The sequence below is a fragment of the Gopherus flavomarginatus genome, chromosome 23, assembly GCF_025201925.1.
Source record: "Gopherus flavomarginatus isolate rGopFla2 chromosome 23, rGopFla2.mat.asm, whole genome shotgun sequence".
In the NCBI taxonomy this organism is placed as follows: Eukaryota; Metazoa; Chordata; order Testudines; family Testudinidae; genus Gopherus; species Gopherus flavomarginatus.
This window is the reverse complement of record NC_066639.1, coordinates 6,105,963-6,123,462: the sequence shown is the minus strand read 5'-3', so window position 1 is coordinate 6,123,462 and position 17,500 is coordinate 6,105,963. Positions and strand designations below refer to the sequence as shown.

The 17,500-nt window shown below is 45.9% G+C and overlaps 2 protein-coding genes across 15 annotated transcripts in view; one reads left to right on the top strand and one right to left on the bottom strand.

Annotated features, from left to right (window-relative positions):
* LOC127039347 (gastrula zinc finger protein XlCGF57.1-like) overlaps positions 1-17,500 on the top strand; it is a 284,061-nt gene that overhangs the window by 128,858 nt on the left and 137,703 nt on the right. The gene's annotated exons all lie outside the window — the stretch shown is intronic.
* Positions 1-17,500, bottom strand: part of LOC127039367 (zinc finger protein 383-like) — a 124,680-nt gene that overhangs the window by 2,293 nt on the left and 104,887 nt on the right. For 2 of the 3 annotated variants that reach the window (XM_050932947.1, XM_050932948.1), the window contains exons 2-4: positions 13,307-13,395; positions 12,497-12,623; positions 130-243 (exon numbers count right to left, since the gene is read on the bottom strand). In XM_050932947.1, coding sequence (XP_050788904.1) covers positions 130-243; positions 12,497-12,623; positions 13,307-13,395 — 330 coding nt within the window. The remainder of the gene's footprint in view (positions 1-129; positions 244-12,496; positions 12,624-13,306; positions 13,396-17,500) is intronic. The other variant, XM_050932949.1, reaches the window with a different exon arrangement.

Sequence of the window (17,500 nt, the reverse complement as noted above, 5' to 3'; positions counted from 1 at the left end):
TTTACCCTGAGGATACGACCCCTGCTAGGGACAATAATGAACTGAGAGACTTCCCAAGGACTCTGTAGGGCATCCCAGATGTTTCTTTCAGGCACTTACAGATTCTGAGTTGGTTTAATGTTTCCTGACTTGTGCAGGGAGCTCTCAGGATCCATCTTTCCTCTGAACCCTGGAGGTCTGGGACCCATGGCTCTTCTCCTTGTTCCAGCTGGGAGATTATATGAGGTTTGGAAACTGGAAACCCTGCTCAGATGAAAGAAAACAAAGGAGTTCAGTTGATTTCATACGACTGTGTCATAAAAACACTCTATTAATTTAACTTCAGTGCTTAATGTGACCCAGTGTGCCTGGGGCAGTACTCACTGAAAAGGCCAAGATCAGAGCAGGCTGAAAAAGGGAGAGCAGATGCTACGAAAACTCGTGGTTAACACGAAAGTTAAACTCACCGATCAGTCACCAACTGTGCTTCTGATCCCTCATGCTGGTTATTGAGAAATTGAAAAAAGAAATCACACGGCCCCCTTTATTGCTTTCTAGTTCTCCGACTCCCAATCAGCACCTAGGTCCAGCACAGTGAGAGGCTATTTAAAAACTCTGCTCACATAAACAGTGTTCTTCTGACCCCAGAGTCAGTCACATTACCAGGTCAGTATAGGTTTGGATCTTACCCAAAATACTACGATGCCAGCCAATCCTTAGCACCTAAACTAAAGGTTTATAAGCAAGAAACCATCTAAACTAAAGGTTTATTACAAAAGAAAGAAAGAAAAAGGGAGTTGTTAAATGGGACAGCAATCATATATATATATATATTTCTGAATGTATCTGGTTCTTAGCAGTATTGGTGAGTTTCTGGCTTGAAGGGCTGCCTGGTACACATCCACATTATTCAGTCCTTTGTTCAAGCCTTTGGTTTGTAGAGAAGTTGCTCCAGAGGTAGGAAGAGGGATTGAAGACAAAATGGAGATGATGCAGCTGCCCTTTACATTCCTTTTGCCAAGTGGCTTCTACTTCCTGTGTCCCAAACACAAACTTCACAGCACGTAGCATGGAAAAGCCTTGGAGGTCTCAGTACACAGGCATAGCCCTGCATGTCTTGCTGACTCAATAGGGGTATCCCCTTAATCCTTTCCATGGCTTTGTTGTATGGATGATGACCCTGGATGGGCCATCGAACAGGCTGGGCAGCGTTGATGCCAATAAGTCTGGGGGTGTCACTCAGAAACACTACACAAGTCTGGAATACAGACACATGCTACCTATCTGTAACTCACAATACAAAAGTAGAAACAAGATCATAATACTTGGAAAATCTTAACATTTCCATTCACACGTTACATGGCATATCAAGCACTATTTATTGCAATTTCATCATATTGGTGTTTATAATAAATTAATAATAATATTATAAAGTGTCTCTCAATTCCATACAGTGTCACTTAATAAACCAGTCAATTCCCAGGACCGGTTCCCCGGCTGTTTGAAGATGCCAAACACATTGTTTGTGAGGGACTGAAATCCCAGCATATATGTTGGGAACACACAGACAGACCCTGTGCAAGTCTGTTCCCCTATGTTCACTCTTCTAGAAAATTATGAACAATTTTGTTCATAGTATGTGTCAGGGCCGAATCCCCACTCTGTTACTCCGAGTGCAGAAAGTGGGGGCCCGCCAGGATTCTACAAATTAATTTGTGCCACTCTAGGCTTGTATTAAACCCCCAAAGTTACAGCTTTTCTCTGACCTTGGCTTGGTAAATGCTGCCACCACCCAAATGCAAAAACCCCCCAAACCCTTGGACCCAGGAAGGAGCACTTGAGAATTCTTCCCTCTGGGGCACCCTCAAGCCCTTTCACCTCCCCTCCGGGAAAGAGCTGAGAAAGAAAACAAAGGAAATTAGCTGTGGCTACCAGCTAATCAAACAACACATATAAACTTCTTAGGACAGCAAAAAATCCAATCCTGTTCTTAAGAGGTAAATTTTATTAAAATTGAAAAGGAAAACAATACATCTGGAACTTAGGCTTTTGCTAGATTTTAAAAGAAATTTTTTTTGTAAGCACCCAAAATAGCTTTCTTGGGGGTTCAGCTTAAAGCTTACAAGCAAACAAAAGCATCTGGGATAGCACAGAGGAGATCCAAAAACCAAAATAAAAAATAAACCTGATTGTGTCTGTCTAAACATTCCCTAGTCAAATCATTTCTTCTAGGTATGGAAGATGAATTTTCATACCTGCTTCAAGCCTTACACAACATTGCTAGTCCGTGTCGCCTTCTCCGGAGAACAACAGATAAAGGGAAAGTTACTTTCCCATTTAACAAAGTTCTAGCCTTTCTATTGGCTCCTTTGCTCAGGTGCCCAATACTTTTCTTTTACCTATAGGTTCGTTAACCCTTTAGAGGTAAAGCAAGCAGAGAACTCGCACCAACAGGGATTTTACAGCCAACTGGCTGGCTGGGTATTTATAAAAGGGAGATCCCTCCCCTCCCCTTCATTTATCACTGTATGGTTTGTGAGGAATCATTTGAAAAGACAAACTACTGAATATCCTCCTGTTAAAAAGTGTAGCAACATTGTATGTAAAGTTATGAGATTTTACGGTATGATGTTACTGAAAAAGCTGCAACCCTAACCTTAAGTTCCTCAGAGACAGCAAAGCAAACAGCTGGTCAAATAGCCATTCTCCAGGAGGGGGACGGTGTGAAGATGACATTTACATTCCATCATAGGGATCACTTGAAGCTCGTACCTATGACAGCCTGTCACCATGACTCAACTTGGGACTGAATTTGTTTCTAGTACAAAGGACTGAATTATAAAAAGAGGTGAGGAAAATGCAAGAGACTCACTCTCTCTCTCCCCTTTCCCTCTGCTTTTGACAATTCCTGAAGAACTAAATGTGGGCAGCAGGGGCAGGTAAAGAGGAGTCCTGGCTGAAAGGAAAACCAGCCTGTTTCAGCAGATGGTGAGAGAAACATTTGTTTGAAATCCCTTTTGCATTGTTAAGTTAAACATTAGTTTGTGTTTTATCTTGCATTTCTTTCATAAACAATTCTGACTTTTATGCCTCATTACTTGCAGTCACAAAATCTTTTTTTTCAGTAGTCAATAATTTTGTTTCCTTTTTTTATCAAACCAGTGTGTTTGGATTGAAGTGTGTTGGAAACTCCATTTGGAATAAAAAGGCTGGTGCATTGAATTTTCCACTGATGAAACAACATATTTCATATGAGCTCCCTTTCTTCAGGACTGTGCTGGACAGGGCAAGATGCACATTTCTGGGGGAAGTCTGGGAGCAGAGAATTTTCTGGGGTTCTCCTGTGGGGTACTGTAATTTGGGAGTCACTGACTAGCAGCACTCAAAACTGTCTAGCTAGAAGTGAGTTACATGCTGGAGACTGCGCATGAACTGCCCAGGAGTGGCTGCTCTCACAGTAGAGCAGTGTAAAAGGCACTCCAGCTTGGGGAACTGAGGTGACAGAGCTGTTCAACAGTCCAGATCATACTGTGCTTAATGTCACAGACACTTAATTTCAAAGAGTCTGCTAAAACACACAGATAGTAAATCCGCGTCCCAGAAATCAAAGTCTCCAGAGAAAGGGTAAGTCTCCCTGGCACTGCTGCTTGCTGACAGATGGGTCCAGAGACAATGAGAGAGTCTTGGGGAAGCTGGGAACAGTAACCATGGGCTGGTGGGGTTCAGTGGAGAAAGGGAACAGGAAGGGCAGGGATATTACTGAATGCAGGATCTCAGCAGAACCAAATGACAGGATAACACATATTGCAGCCCAGTGGAAAACATAATCCCAAATATATGTATAAAATGATGGGGTCTAAATTAGTTATTTCCATTGATTTATATAAGGGCAATAAGATATTCTCTGTATTACTGTCTATCCCTTTTAAAATTATTCCTAACATCCTGTTTGCTTTTTTGACTTCCGCTGCACACTGCTGGATGTCTTCAGAAAACTATCTGCAATGACAAAAAGATCTTTTTCCTGATTAGCCTAATTTTGCCCCCATCATATTGTATGTATAGTTGGGGTTATTTTTCCCAATGTGCATTACTTGATATTTATTCACATTAAATTTCACTTGCCATTTTGTTGCCCATTCCCTTAGTTTTACGAGATTTTTTTGAAGTTCTTCACAGTCTGCCTTGGTCTTAACTATCTTGAGCAGTTTAGTATCATCCGCAAACTTTGCCACCTCACTGTTTACCCCTTTCTCCAGACTATTTATGAATACGTTGAATAGGATTGGTCTGAGGACTGACCCTTGGGGAACACCACTAGTTACTCCTCTCCATTCTCAAAGTTTACCATTTATTCCTACGCTTTCTTCCCTATCTTTTAACCAGTTCTCAATCCATGAAAAGATCTTCCCTCTTATCCCATGATAAATTAATTTATGTAAGAGCCTTTGGTGAGAGACCTTGTCAAAGGCTTTCTGGAAATCTAAGTACACTATGTCCACTGGATACCCTTGTCCACATGTTTGTTGACCCCTTCAAAGAACTCTAATAGATTACTAAGACATGATTTCCCTTTACAAAAACCATGTTGAGTTTTGGGGGAGGGACGGCTCTGTGGTTTGAGCATTGGCCTGCTAAACCCAGGCTTGTGAGTTCAATCCTTGAGAGGGCCACTTAGGGATCTGAGGCAAAAATTGGTCCTGCTAGTGAAGGCAGAGGGCTGGACTCAAAGACCTTTCAAGATCCCTTCCAGTTCTAGGAGATTGGTATATCTCTTATTTTCATTTCTTTTTTCTTTTTCTTTTCTTTGCCCAAAAATTTTTGTTCTTCTACGTTCCTGGCAATTTTATTCTTTACTATTGTTTCAACTAATTTGCCTGGTACAGACGTTAGACTTACCGGTACGTAATTGCCAGGATCGCCTTTAGAGCCCTTTTTAAATATTGGTGTTACATTAGCAATCTTCCAGTCATTGGGTACAGAAGCTGATTTAAAGGACAGGTTACAAACCATAGCTAATAATTCCCCAATTTCACATTTGAGTTCCTTCAGAACTCTTGGGTAAATACCATCTGGTTCCGGTGACTTGTTTCAGTTAAGTTTATCAATTAGTTCCAAAACCTCCTCTAGTGACACTTCAATCTCTGGCAATTCCTCAGATTTGTCACCCACAAAAGGTTTGGGAATCTCACCAACATCCTCAGCCGTGAAGACTGAAGCAAAGAATGTATTTAGTTTCTCCGCAATGACTTTATTGTCTTTAAGGGCTCCTTTTGTATCTCAATCATCCAGTGGCCCCACTGGTTGTTTAGCAGGCTTCCTGCTTTTGATGTACTTAAACATTTTGTTATTACCTTCCGAGTTTTTGGCTAGCTGTTCTTCACACTCCTCTCTGGCTTTTCTTATTACATTTTTACACTTAATTTGGCAGTGCTTATGCTATCTTCTATATACCTCACTAGGATTTGACTTCCACTTTTTAAGAGGCCTTATCTCTCACTGCTTGTTTTACATGGTCATTAAAGCACAGTGACTCTTTTTTAGTTCTTTTGCTGTATTTAGTAATTTGGGGGATACATTTAAGTTGGGCCTCTAATATTGTGTTTTTGTAAAGTATCCATGCAGCTTGCAGGGATTTCACTCTAGTTACTGTACCTTTTAATTTCTGTTTAACTAACCCCCTCGTTTTTGCATAGTTCCCCTTTCTGAAATTAAATGCCACAGTGTTGAGCTGTTCTTCTCACCACAGGAATGTTAAATGTTGTTATATTATGATCACTATTTCCAAGCAGTCCTGTTATAGTTACCTCATGGACTAGATCCTTTGCTCCACTCAGGACTAAACTGAGAGCTGCTTCTCCCCTTGTGGGTTCTTGTACCACCTGCTCCATGAAGCAGTCATTTAAAGTAGCCAGAAATTTTGTCTCTGCATTTTGTCCTGAGGTGACATGTACCCAGTCAATGTGGGGATAACTGAAATCTCCCATTATTATGGAGTTCTTTATTTTGATAGCCTCTCTAATCTGCCTTCGCATTTCATCCTCACTATCACTGTCTTTGATAGGTGCCTGATAACAGAGCCCTATTGTTATATTCTTATTACAGCACGGAATTACTATCCATAGAGATTCAATGGAACACGCGGTTTCATTTAAGATTTTTACTTCATTTGAGTCTACATTTTCTTTAACATACGGAGCCACTCCCCTCCCCACACCCCGAGTATGACCTGCTCTGTCCTTCCGGTATATTTTGTACCCTGGAACGATTGTGTCCCATTGCTTGTCCTCAGTCCACCAGGTTTCTGTGACGCCTACTATGTCAATATCTTCCTTTAACATGAGGCTCTCTAATTCACCCATCTTACTATTTAGACTTCTAGCATTTGTGTACAAGCACTTTAAAAACTTGTCTGTTTATTTGTCTGCCCTTTTCTGATGTGTCAGATTCTTTTGTGTGTAAATGCTTCCTGTCTGATCTGGCCCCTACTTTATCCTCTTCCAGCCTCTCTTCCTGACTAAACTAGAAAAATCTCTATCACTAGATTCTTCTCTAAGACAAGTCTCTGTCTCATCCACGAGCTCCTCTGCAGCCATTGGCTTTCTCCCATCTCTTAGTTTAAAAACTCCTCTGCAACCTTTTTAATGTTAAGTGCCAGCAGTCTGGTTCCACTTTGGTTTAGGTGGAGCCATCCTTCCTGTACAGGCTCCCCCATCCCCAAAGTTTCCCCAGTTCCTAATAAATCTAAATCCCTCCTCTCTACACCATCATCTCATCCACGCATTGAGACTATGAAGCTCTGCCTGGCTACCTGGCCCTGTACGTGGAACTGGAAGCATTTCTGAGAATGCCACCATAGAGGTCCTGGATTTCAGTCTCTTTTCTAGCAGACTAAATTTGACCTCCAGGACGTCTCACCTACTGTTCCTTATGTCATTGGTGCCTACATGTACCACGACCACTGGCTCCTCCCCAGAACTACACATAAATTTATCTAGATGCCTCGAGAAATCAGCAATCTTTGCACCACGCAGGCAAGTCACCATACGGTTCTCCTGGTCATCACAAACCCAACTATCCTCATCCCAGAAGAAAAGTCTGTCCTATCTCGGGGACTCTTTCTGCCCTGTCACCCCCACCAACATGATACAGTTCTGCGGCTATCTGGAAGCCTACTTTCACCGTCTCTGACTCAAAGAATACTTCCAGGACAACACTGAACAGTGCACTGATACACAGGTGCCCTCCCACCAACAGCACAAGAAGAAGAACTCCACATGGACTCCTCCTGAGGGTCGAAATGACAGTCTGGACCTATACATTGAATGCTTCCGCCGGCGTGCACAGGCAGAAATCGTGGAACAACAACATCGCTTGCCTCACAACCTAAGTCGTGCAGAACGCAATGCCATCCACAGCCTCAGAAACCACCCTGACATTATCATCGAAGAGGCTGATAAAGGAGGTGCTGTTGTCATCATGAACAGGTCTGACTACCAAAGGAGGCCTGTCAATAACCTTAGTCCCAGATTTGGACCTTAGCGTCCAAAATATGAGGGTTAGCATGAAAACCTCCAAGCTTAGTTACCAGCTTGAAGTTGGTACTGCTGCCACCACCCAAAAAATTAGAGTGTTTTGGGGCACTCTGGTCCCCCTGGAAAACCTTCCCTGGGGACCCCAAGACCCAAATCCCTTGAGTCTCACAACAAAGGGAAATAATCCTTTTTCCCTTCTCCCCTCCAGGTGCTCCTGGAGAGATACACAGACACAAGCTCTGTGAATCTAAACAGAGTGACTCCCCCCTCTCCATTCCCAGTCCTGGAGAACAGAATTACCAAGTTAATCTCTCTCTTCCCTCCCCCCTCACCCAGAGGGTATGCAAAGTCAGGCGAACAAATCCAACACACACAGATCTCCCTCTGACTTTCCTCCCACCAATTCCCTGGTGAGTACAGACTCAATTTCCCTGAAGTTTCCCAGTAAAGAAAACTTCAACAGATCTTAAAAAGAAAGCTTTATATAAAAAGAAAGAAAAATACATACAAATGGTCTCTCTGTATTAAGGTGACAAATACAGGGTCAATTGCTTAAAAGAAATATGAATAAACAGCCTTATTCATAAAGAATACAAATCAAAGCACTCCAGCAACTATATTCATGTAAATACAAAAGAAACAAACTCTTTGGTACTCACACCTTGGAAACAGAAGATTAGAAAGCAGAAATCACTTCTCCAAAGCTCAGAGAAAAGCAGGCAGAAAAACAAAGACTCAGACACAACCTTCCCTCCACCCAGAGTTGAAAAAAATCAGGTTTCCTAATTGGTTCTCTTGTCAGGTGCTTCAGGTGAAAGAGACATTAACCCTTAGTTATCTGTTTATGACAAGGCCGCCAGACAACTCTCCAATATCAAATTCTACAGGCCACTTCCCTCAGATCCCACTGAGGAATAAACTAAGAAACTACAGCATCTACTCAGGACACTCCCTACACTAACACCAGAAGAAATCAACATACCCCTAGAGCCCCGACCAGGGTTATTCTATCTACTATCCAAGATCCACAAATCCGGAAACCCTGGACACCCCATCATCTCGGGCATTGGCACTCTCACTGAAGGACTGTCTGGATATATGGACTCTCTACTCAGATCCTATGCCACCAGCACTCCCAGCTATCTCCGTGACACCACTGATTTCCTGAGGAAACTACAATGCATTGGTCACCTCCCAGAAAATACCATCCTAGCCACCATGGATGTAGAGGCTCTCTACACAAACATCCCACACACAGATGGAATACAAGCTGTCAGGAACAGTATCCCTGATGATGCCACACCACAACTGGCTGCTGAGCTCTGTGCCTTTATCCTCACACACAACTATTTCAAATTGGATGACAATACATATCTCCAGATCAGTGGCACTGCTATGGGAACCAGCATGTTCCCACAATATACCAATATCTTTAAGCCGACCTGGAACAACGCTTCCTCAGCTCTCGTCCACTCACGCCCCTTCTCTACCTACGCTACATTGATGACATCTTCATCATCTGGACCCAAGGGAAGGAGACTCTGGAAAAATTCCACCACGATTTCAACAGTTTCCACCCCACCATCAATCTCAGCCTGGACCAATCTACATGGGAGGTCCACTTTCTTGACACCACGGTGCAAATAAGTGATGGTCACATTAACACCACCCTATTCCAAAAACCTACCGACTGCTATGCCTACATTCATGCCTCCAGCTTCCATCCCGGACACATCACACGATCTATTGCCTACAGCCAAGCACTGAGGTACAACCGCATCTGCTCTAACCCCTCAGACAGAGACCAACACCTACAAAATCTCCACCAAGCATTCTCAAAATTACAATACTCGCACGAGGAAATAAGGAAACAGATCAACAGAGCCAGACGTGTACCCAGAAGCCTCCTACTGCAAGACAAACCCAAGAAAGAAACCAACAGGACTCCATTGGCCATCACATACAGTCCCCAGCTAAAACCTCTCCTACGCATCATCAGGGATCTACAGCCCATCCTGGACAATGACCCCACACTTTCACAGGCCTTGGGTGGCAGGCCAGTCCTCGCCCACAGACAACCTGCCAACCTGAAACATATTCTCTCCAGTAACTGCACACCGCACCATAACAACTCTAGCTCAGGAACCAATCCATGCAACAAACCTCGATGCCAACTCTGCCCACATATCTACACCAGCGACACCATCACAGGACCTAAACAGATCAGCCACACCATCACTGGTTCATTCACCTGCACATCCACCAATGTAATATACGCCATCATATGCCAGCAATGCCCCTCTGCTATGTACATCGGCCAAACTGTACAGTCTTTACGGAAAAGGATAAATGGATACAAATCAGACATTAGGAATGGCAATATACAAAAACCTGTAGGAGAGCACTTCAACCTCCCTGGCCACAGTATAGCAGACCTTAAGGTGGCCATCCTGCAGCAAAAAAACTTCAGGACCAGACTTCAAAGAGAAACTGCTGAGCTTCAGTTCATCTGCAAATTTGACACCATCAGCTCAGGATTGAACAAAGACTGTGAATGGCTTTCCAACTACAGAACCAGTTTCTCCTCTCTTGGTATTCACACCTCAACTGCTAGAACAGGGCCTCACCCTCCCTGATTGAACTGACCTCGTTATCTCTAGCTTGCTTGCTAGCATATATATACCTGCCCCTGGAAATTTCCACTACATGCATCTGAGGTAGTGGGTATTCAACCACGAAAGCTCATGCTCCAAAGCGTCTGTTAGTTTACAAGGTGCCACAGGATTCTTTGCTGTCCAATTATCCTTGTTTCTAATGATCAAATCTCCCATTACTAACAGCTGCCTTTTCTTAATGACTGGAGTTCCCTCCCCGGAGAGGTAACCTAAGTGCAAGGGGTTACCCCAACACCATCTGGAAGGAGGGTCCCAATTATGGGAAGGTTTCCCTCTGCTCCCATTGACTGCTCTCCTTCCTTGGGCCTTTCATCCTCCTCAACAGCACAGTGGCTGTCTGGCCGGAGGTGGGAGAAATCTAGTGTTCCAGAAAGCCTCACTGACATACTTCTCTGCCTCCCTTAGTGTCTCCAGTTCCACCACCCTGGCCTCCAAAGCCTCCACGTGCTGTCTGAGGACCAGGAGCTCCTTGCACGGAATGAACACATACGCCACCCGCTCACAGGGCAGGTAATCATACATGCTACATTGAGTGCAACAAACAGGATAGCCCCTACTCTGCTGCTGGGCTTCTGCCTGCATCATCTCCTACAGCTACCTAAGTTAACAACAGGGGTTTTCTTACAACCAAGAAGTTTGTATTATAGCTTAAATCTTTTAAAGAATGGCAAGAGAACCTTGCCCCCTTCCCACTCCCCTTCCAAACTCCCTCACCAAACTCTCCATTAGCAGCCATGTTTGAAAAGCTCCCTGGTCACTTGCTCACTGCTTTACAAAGCAAACCCCTATCACATACCCCCCCATACCCAGCCCCTACTGAGAGTCACTCAGGATACAGGGCTGGGAGCACCCCCATGACCCAGCCCACCATCCCAGCTCCCAGCCCTGACTCCTGCACCCCTACCCACATATGCAGCCCTCACACCCCATGCTCTGACTGTTGCACGCCCCCCACATGCTCACCCCCACCCTGAGCACCAAATATGGGAGCTCCTGCACACACGCCCCCACATTGCCATCTGCATTCCTCGCACCAAATGGGAGCTGCCCCAGGAAAGCACTCCACACCCCAACCTCCTACCCCAACCCTGAACCCCCTCCTGCATCCCAGAACCTGCACCCCAATCTCCAGCCTGCTCCTGCAGCCTAACTCCTTCCCAGACCCTGCACCCCCAGCCTTGACTCCTGCACCCTGAACACCCTGCCCTCACTGACTCCTGCACCCCCACTCACACCCCCAGCCCTTACTCCTTCACCCCTCACAAACACACCCCAGTTCCCTGCCTTCCCTGATTACTGCAACCACCCATACCCCCTGCCCCCAGACACATCCACAGCCCCTCACACACCCTCAGCCCTGACTCCTGCAACCCATCCACACAGCCTCCTGCCCACCCTGACTTCTGCCCCTCCACATCCCCACCTGCATTGCTCGCATGAAACAGGAGCTGGTCCAGGTAAGCGCTTCACATCTCAACCACCTGCCCCAGCCTTGAGCCCCCTCCCACAACTTAACTCCTGGCCAGACCCTGCACTCCAACATTTTTAATATTTTTTTTTTATAAAGGGCTCTTATCCAAAGCGCTTTACAACAGTTAGCTAATGGTACAAACAGTATTTGGAAAGATCATTAGGTGGTGCACTGAGACGCTCAGCGATTTTCAAGCGGTCTGTGGAAAACTCAGACATCAAAAACAATCAAGGTATCTCACCTTATCCTCATTTACTTCCTTTTACTTATAGGAGGAGGATGAAGAAAAAAATGAAAAATGGAGGGGGGGGTGAAATAAGAGAGAATGTTCTTTTTCTTGCCTGTGTCCCAAGGAGGGACCCCTAAAATGAAGCTGAGCACATGGCCCCACTAACACTAAATTCCCCACTCAGCTTCCTTCTCTGGATACTACCAGCCAGCATTCAAGGACACACGGACTGTCTGTGTAATAAGTAACTCTGGACCAGCAGCTCTGACTCCAGCAGTCTGCTCGTTACACCCCAAGCATAATTGTGGTCCGGGTGGAGAAGGCTCAGGGTTTGAGAGGTCAGGGGTAGGAAGCTTCTGCTGATTATGCTGCACTTAACCTTCAGTTTTACTTGAGCAAACAGGAGATATTTGACACTGTGCGATACGGTTCCTGTGCTCTGTTCCCAAAGTGTTCTGCAGCAGGGGAGGGTCTCTGACAGCGTGTGTGTCACTGGCATATTGGGGTGATGCTGAAACAGGACAGAGTAGAGGTGGCGTTGTGGGGCTGGCGTGAACCATCTCTCTTCTTTTCCCCTTCCAAGAACAGAGGGGACAGGAACCCTTACCCAGCGAGGTCACATTCTCATAGTTCTCCTGCATGACATCTCTGTAGAGGGCTCTCTGAGTGGGGTTCAGCAGAGCCCCCTCTTCCCTGGTGAAATACACAGCCACCTCCTCGAAGGTCACCGGCCCCTGAAAGAGAGAGAGTCCAACACTCAGTACCTGCTGCCCCACTCACAGCCCCCCTATACATGGGGGACAGGAGCCAAACAGAAACTCTGGGTGGATTGCAGTCAGAGTCCCACCCCCACCCTGCTCAGAGCATCCAGGAAACACCAGGGGGAGGGGATAAAGAGAGAGCCCCTCCTCTCTCCCAGCAGAGCCATCACACACCTACTAGCCACTGACTGATTCAGGAGATGGAGCCCGTAGCAGGGTCCAGGGACAGCTCCCTGGTAGGAAGCCCAACACCCTCCCCATTCTGAAGAGCTGGATGTGAAGGGAGGGGAATCTCCCTTAAGCTTCACTGGTGGGTGCCCCTTCATGTCTCACAGCAACCGCTAGTTAGTCAGGTCGGGCTCCAGCACAATGAGTCTGTTCAGTTTTCCCAGCCCCATGGAGCTGGGTTATTTTCTGCTCCACAAACTTGAGCATTTCCACCGCCGAACCTCATGGGTCTGTTCCTAGAATCTAAGACACTTAAACAACTCCCAACAGGTTTGTCACACACTGTCCTCCTCCCTTTGTCCACCCTGTGCATTTCCTTCCCCGCTCCAACCTCCAAACCAGACTGTGCAAATCTTCCCATTTCCCACGTATTTGCTGCCCCTTTCCCTCCTGCCGGAACCCACCAGCAACCCACTGATAATACCCACCTGAACTGGCTCCTCTGCAGCCATTTCTCTCTCCTGTCCAACGAGAGGACGGGATGAACTGGAGCGAAATATGGACATTATTCCGCAACCTGGCAGGGTGAGAAGGGCAGTTGTGAAGGTTTCAGAACACACTAACTCATTTCACAGCATGATTCCCCCAGGCCCTTTCCCCGCAGATAGACACTCTAGAGTCTGCCATACTGAGAAAGGCTTGATCTCTGTGTACAGTGCAGACCTGGCCCCTCCTGCCAGGCTAAGCCCACAGAGACATGTTTAACCTCCCTTCTCCCTCCCCACATCCCATAACAAAGTCTCTGAACACAAGGCTAGAAAAAAGCAGAACCAAAGGAGTCACTGTGGGGGATTCCCTCTGACACTGACCCCACGGCTGCCACACCCCAGCGGGGGGAATATGGAGTCAGGAACTGGATTTTCCTCTGTCTGATTCTCATCTTTTCCACAGGAAAGTGACTCTATCCAAGGTGCAGCAATACATCTTTCTGGGCAGATTAGAGATCTGGAAATCTCTCTCCAAACTCTTCTCTCCCATTGCCCCTTTCAATCTCCCTATCCCCTCTCCCTGCCCGTCTGGTAGGAAAGTCCCATTCCTAGGTAGTTTGCTCCCCCATGGCTGGACTTTATCCTGCAATTGCTAATGGGACGAGAAATGAGGAGGGTCTGTTTGTGTGGAGTCATTTTAAGGCCAGACCCCAGCATTTTCCCTTCGTTCCTGTCAGTTATTTGGAATGTCTGGCTCAGAAATTAGTATTAACAGGGCCCAGGGCTGCCCTACGGGGCTAGGACCAGCTGGAGAAGGTCACCCCCTGGGCCAGGCAGAGAAGCAGCTTTAATTAAGGTCACTTCCCAGCACAGAACCACACTGGGGGAGAAGCAGCTCCAAGCCTGGTGTCCCAGATCACAATGGAGGCTGCAGTGTCTGACCCAGGAAGCTGAACCCCAATATCCTGAGCAGAGAGGGACAGAGCGTTTGAGCAGCTTCCCTCCTTTAGCTCTCCGGGGAGAGCAGCTAATGAGAGCCCCTCCTCACAGGGAGAATTGCTGATCTCATTTGCCCCATTGTCCATCTGGAGTCATTCCTTGTCCTTCCATACAGTGACTCTGGATTAACAATGGTCTCAATGACACCAGATTTCAGAAACAATGAGTGCAGAATGCTGTGGAAGAGACCATCACGTGGCAGTGCTAACCCCCTTCCCACCTCCCTCACCCCCAAGATAGAGAACAAGGACTGGGGGAACAAATTTTCTAAACCGAACCAAAAGTTCCTGCAGTTTTCAAAAGAGGAGAAAAGCAGAATCTGTGATTTCACACTCACAGTGTTTGATAAGTGGATAGAAAGTTATCACAGTGACAGGGCAGGTGACTGGGGAAAGCCGGGCAATGCTTGGAGCCAGGACTTTGGCACAAGTTGATCAGAGAGAAGGATCATGGGGGTAAAATCTGAGTGTTTCACATCAATATTTGATAAATGAATAAAGAGGAAATGAGCACCATTTGCAAACATTTTATATGCATGTTCAAGAATCTGAGAAAAGGTGTAAATCTGAGATTTTCTTTTTATGTTATAATTAGAGAGACGGGAAAAGCTCAGGGCATATTCAATTAGAAATAGACAACTAGAGAGAAGTGGGACAAACTTTTAGGTTATTTTATATGGAACTTTGAGATTTGCAAAGAAAATGTGTCACAAACTGATTATTGTACATTTACTTTACTATACTACACATTTACTGTTCCTCTCCCTCCAAGCAGAAACCACCACCAGGTCCCTGAGAATCTCTTACCTGAGCCAGCTCCATTGCAGCCATTGCCTCCCCGCTGGGAGGATGGGCTGATCTGGAGGAAAACGTGGACGTTATTCTGTAGCCTGTAAGGGGGAGAAGGGCAATGTGAGAAGATTCAGACAGGGTTTCTCTCCTTTCCACATGTTGATTCCCCTCAGCATTGTTCCCTGGTCATGGATATTCTAGGTTGTGCCACACTGGGAAGCACAGAGTGACCTTATTCCAGTACAGATCTAGCCCCCTCCTACCAGGGTGTGACCCTCTGACACATGGTGAAACCCTCCCAGCAGCAGAGTCTCTCTGTTACACTTATCAAGTTTGTGGGTGATACTAAGCTGGGAGGGGTTGCAAGTATTTTGGAGGATAGAACTGAAATTCAAAATCATCCGGACAAACTGGAGAAATAGTCTGAAGTAAATAGGATGAAATTCAATAAAGAGAAATCCAAAGTACTGCACCTAGGAAGGAACAATCAGTTGCACACGTGCAAGACAGGAAATGACTGCCCAGGAAGGAGCACTGCGGAGACGGATCTGGGAGTCACAGTGGATCACTAGCTAAATATGAGTCAACAATGTTACAATGTTGCAAAAAAAAATTAAGTATAATTCTGGGATATATTAGCAGCAGTATTGTAAGCAAGACACGAGCAGTAATTCTTCCGCTCTACTCCAGACTGGTTAAGCCTCAACTGGAGTAGTGTGTCCAGTTCTGGGGGCCACATTTCAGGAAAGATGTGGAAAAACTGGAGAAAGTGCAGAGAAGAGCAACAAAAATGATTCAAGGTCTAGAGAACACAGCCTATGAGGGAAGATTGAAAAAATTGCGTTTGTTTAGTCTGGAGAAGAGAAGACTGAGAGGGGACATAATCAGCTTTCAAGTACATAAATGGTCATTTCAAAGAGGAGGGAGAAAAATTGTTTTTCTTAACCTCTGCAGACAGGATAAAAAGCAATGGGCTTAAATTGCAGAGAGGGAGGTTTAGGTTGGACATTAGGAAAAACTCCCTGTCAGGGTGGTTAAGCACTGGAATAAATTGCTTAGGGAGGTTGTGGAATCTCCATCATTGGGGATTCAGAAAGAAAAAGGTTGAGAACCCCTGGAGTAAGGGACCATCTGTCATGAAGGTGAGCTCACCTGCGTGGCGAGATATATGGGATCACGCAAGAGGACTGTCTGTGATTCCATGTTAATGCTGTTACAGAGCCTGAAGCGTTTACGCTGGATACTTGGTTGGTGAAATTTCCATACAGACCTCACACCCAATTTGGGGTTTGTGCCCTGCTTCTTACCAGTCTGCCTGAGGCTGGTGCTCATGCTCTCGAGTCACTGGAGACAGCATTACAGAGAGAGGGGCTGTGACTTCCCCATGGTCACTAAACAGGCCAGTGACAGAGCCACGAACAGACCCTGTTAACTCCAGAGCCCTGTCACCCGCAGCTTGGAAAGGTCCCCAGAGCACACTGTATTAGGCTGCAGGAAGAGGTGTGCAGGGACTGTAGCTGAGCTGCCCTGCCAAGACAGCCTGTGCATCCATGGACAAACCACCTCGCTGGGGGGGTGTCCCCTGGGTCAGGAGAAGTCAGTGTCCAGCCCTTTGGGGCTGTGCTCCTGGATCATACCTCCAGCACTACTGCTGCCCCTCCCTTACCAGCTGCACTGGTCAGCCAGATCCCGGCCTCTGTGAGGTCCCTCCTCCCCGCTCCCACCACCTCAAACCTTCAAACTGGGACATGGTGCACCAGTACCAATCACAGTGCACTAGTGTAAATTCTGTCTGTACTAAGGGTTTGCACAAGTGCCTAAAACATCAGTGTGGCAGAGACCTTCAGAAACAGCAGTACGGTGGCACTAGAACCTATTTCTAGCTCGATCACAGACAGCCTGGGTGACCTTGGACATGTCAATGTTTGTATTCCCAACTTCTCTCTTTTTACCCAGTTGCCCACTCACTGGGGTCTCCTCTCTCTCTCCAGAGCTGTTCACCACTAAAATCTGTGTGGGTGTCACCAGAGCTGAGCTAGTTCAGCTCTGGAATAGTCTTACAAGGGGGACTGTGGAGTCTCTTTCCCTGGAAGTTTTTAAGAACAAGTAGGACAAACCTCTGTCAGAGATAATGTACATATACTTGGTTCTGACTCAGCAGAGAGAGCTGGACTTGATGACAACTTGATGACACTACATTTCTAGGATGTTATGCAATATATACATATAAAAACACAACATACAGAATAAAACCCACCACAACATAATGTCAGCAAATTCGGGGGGGGGAGGGTAACAGCCTACACTCCACAGCATAAATAACAATACAAAGAAAAAGAAGCAACACGATGCAAACGACGACATCCTAGGACAAAAGAACACAATGGAAAATAGCTCAACTCAA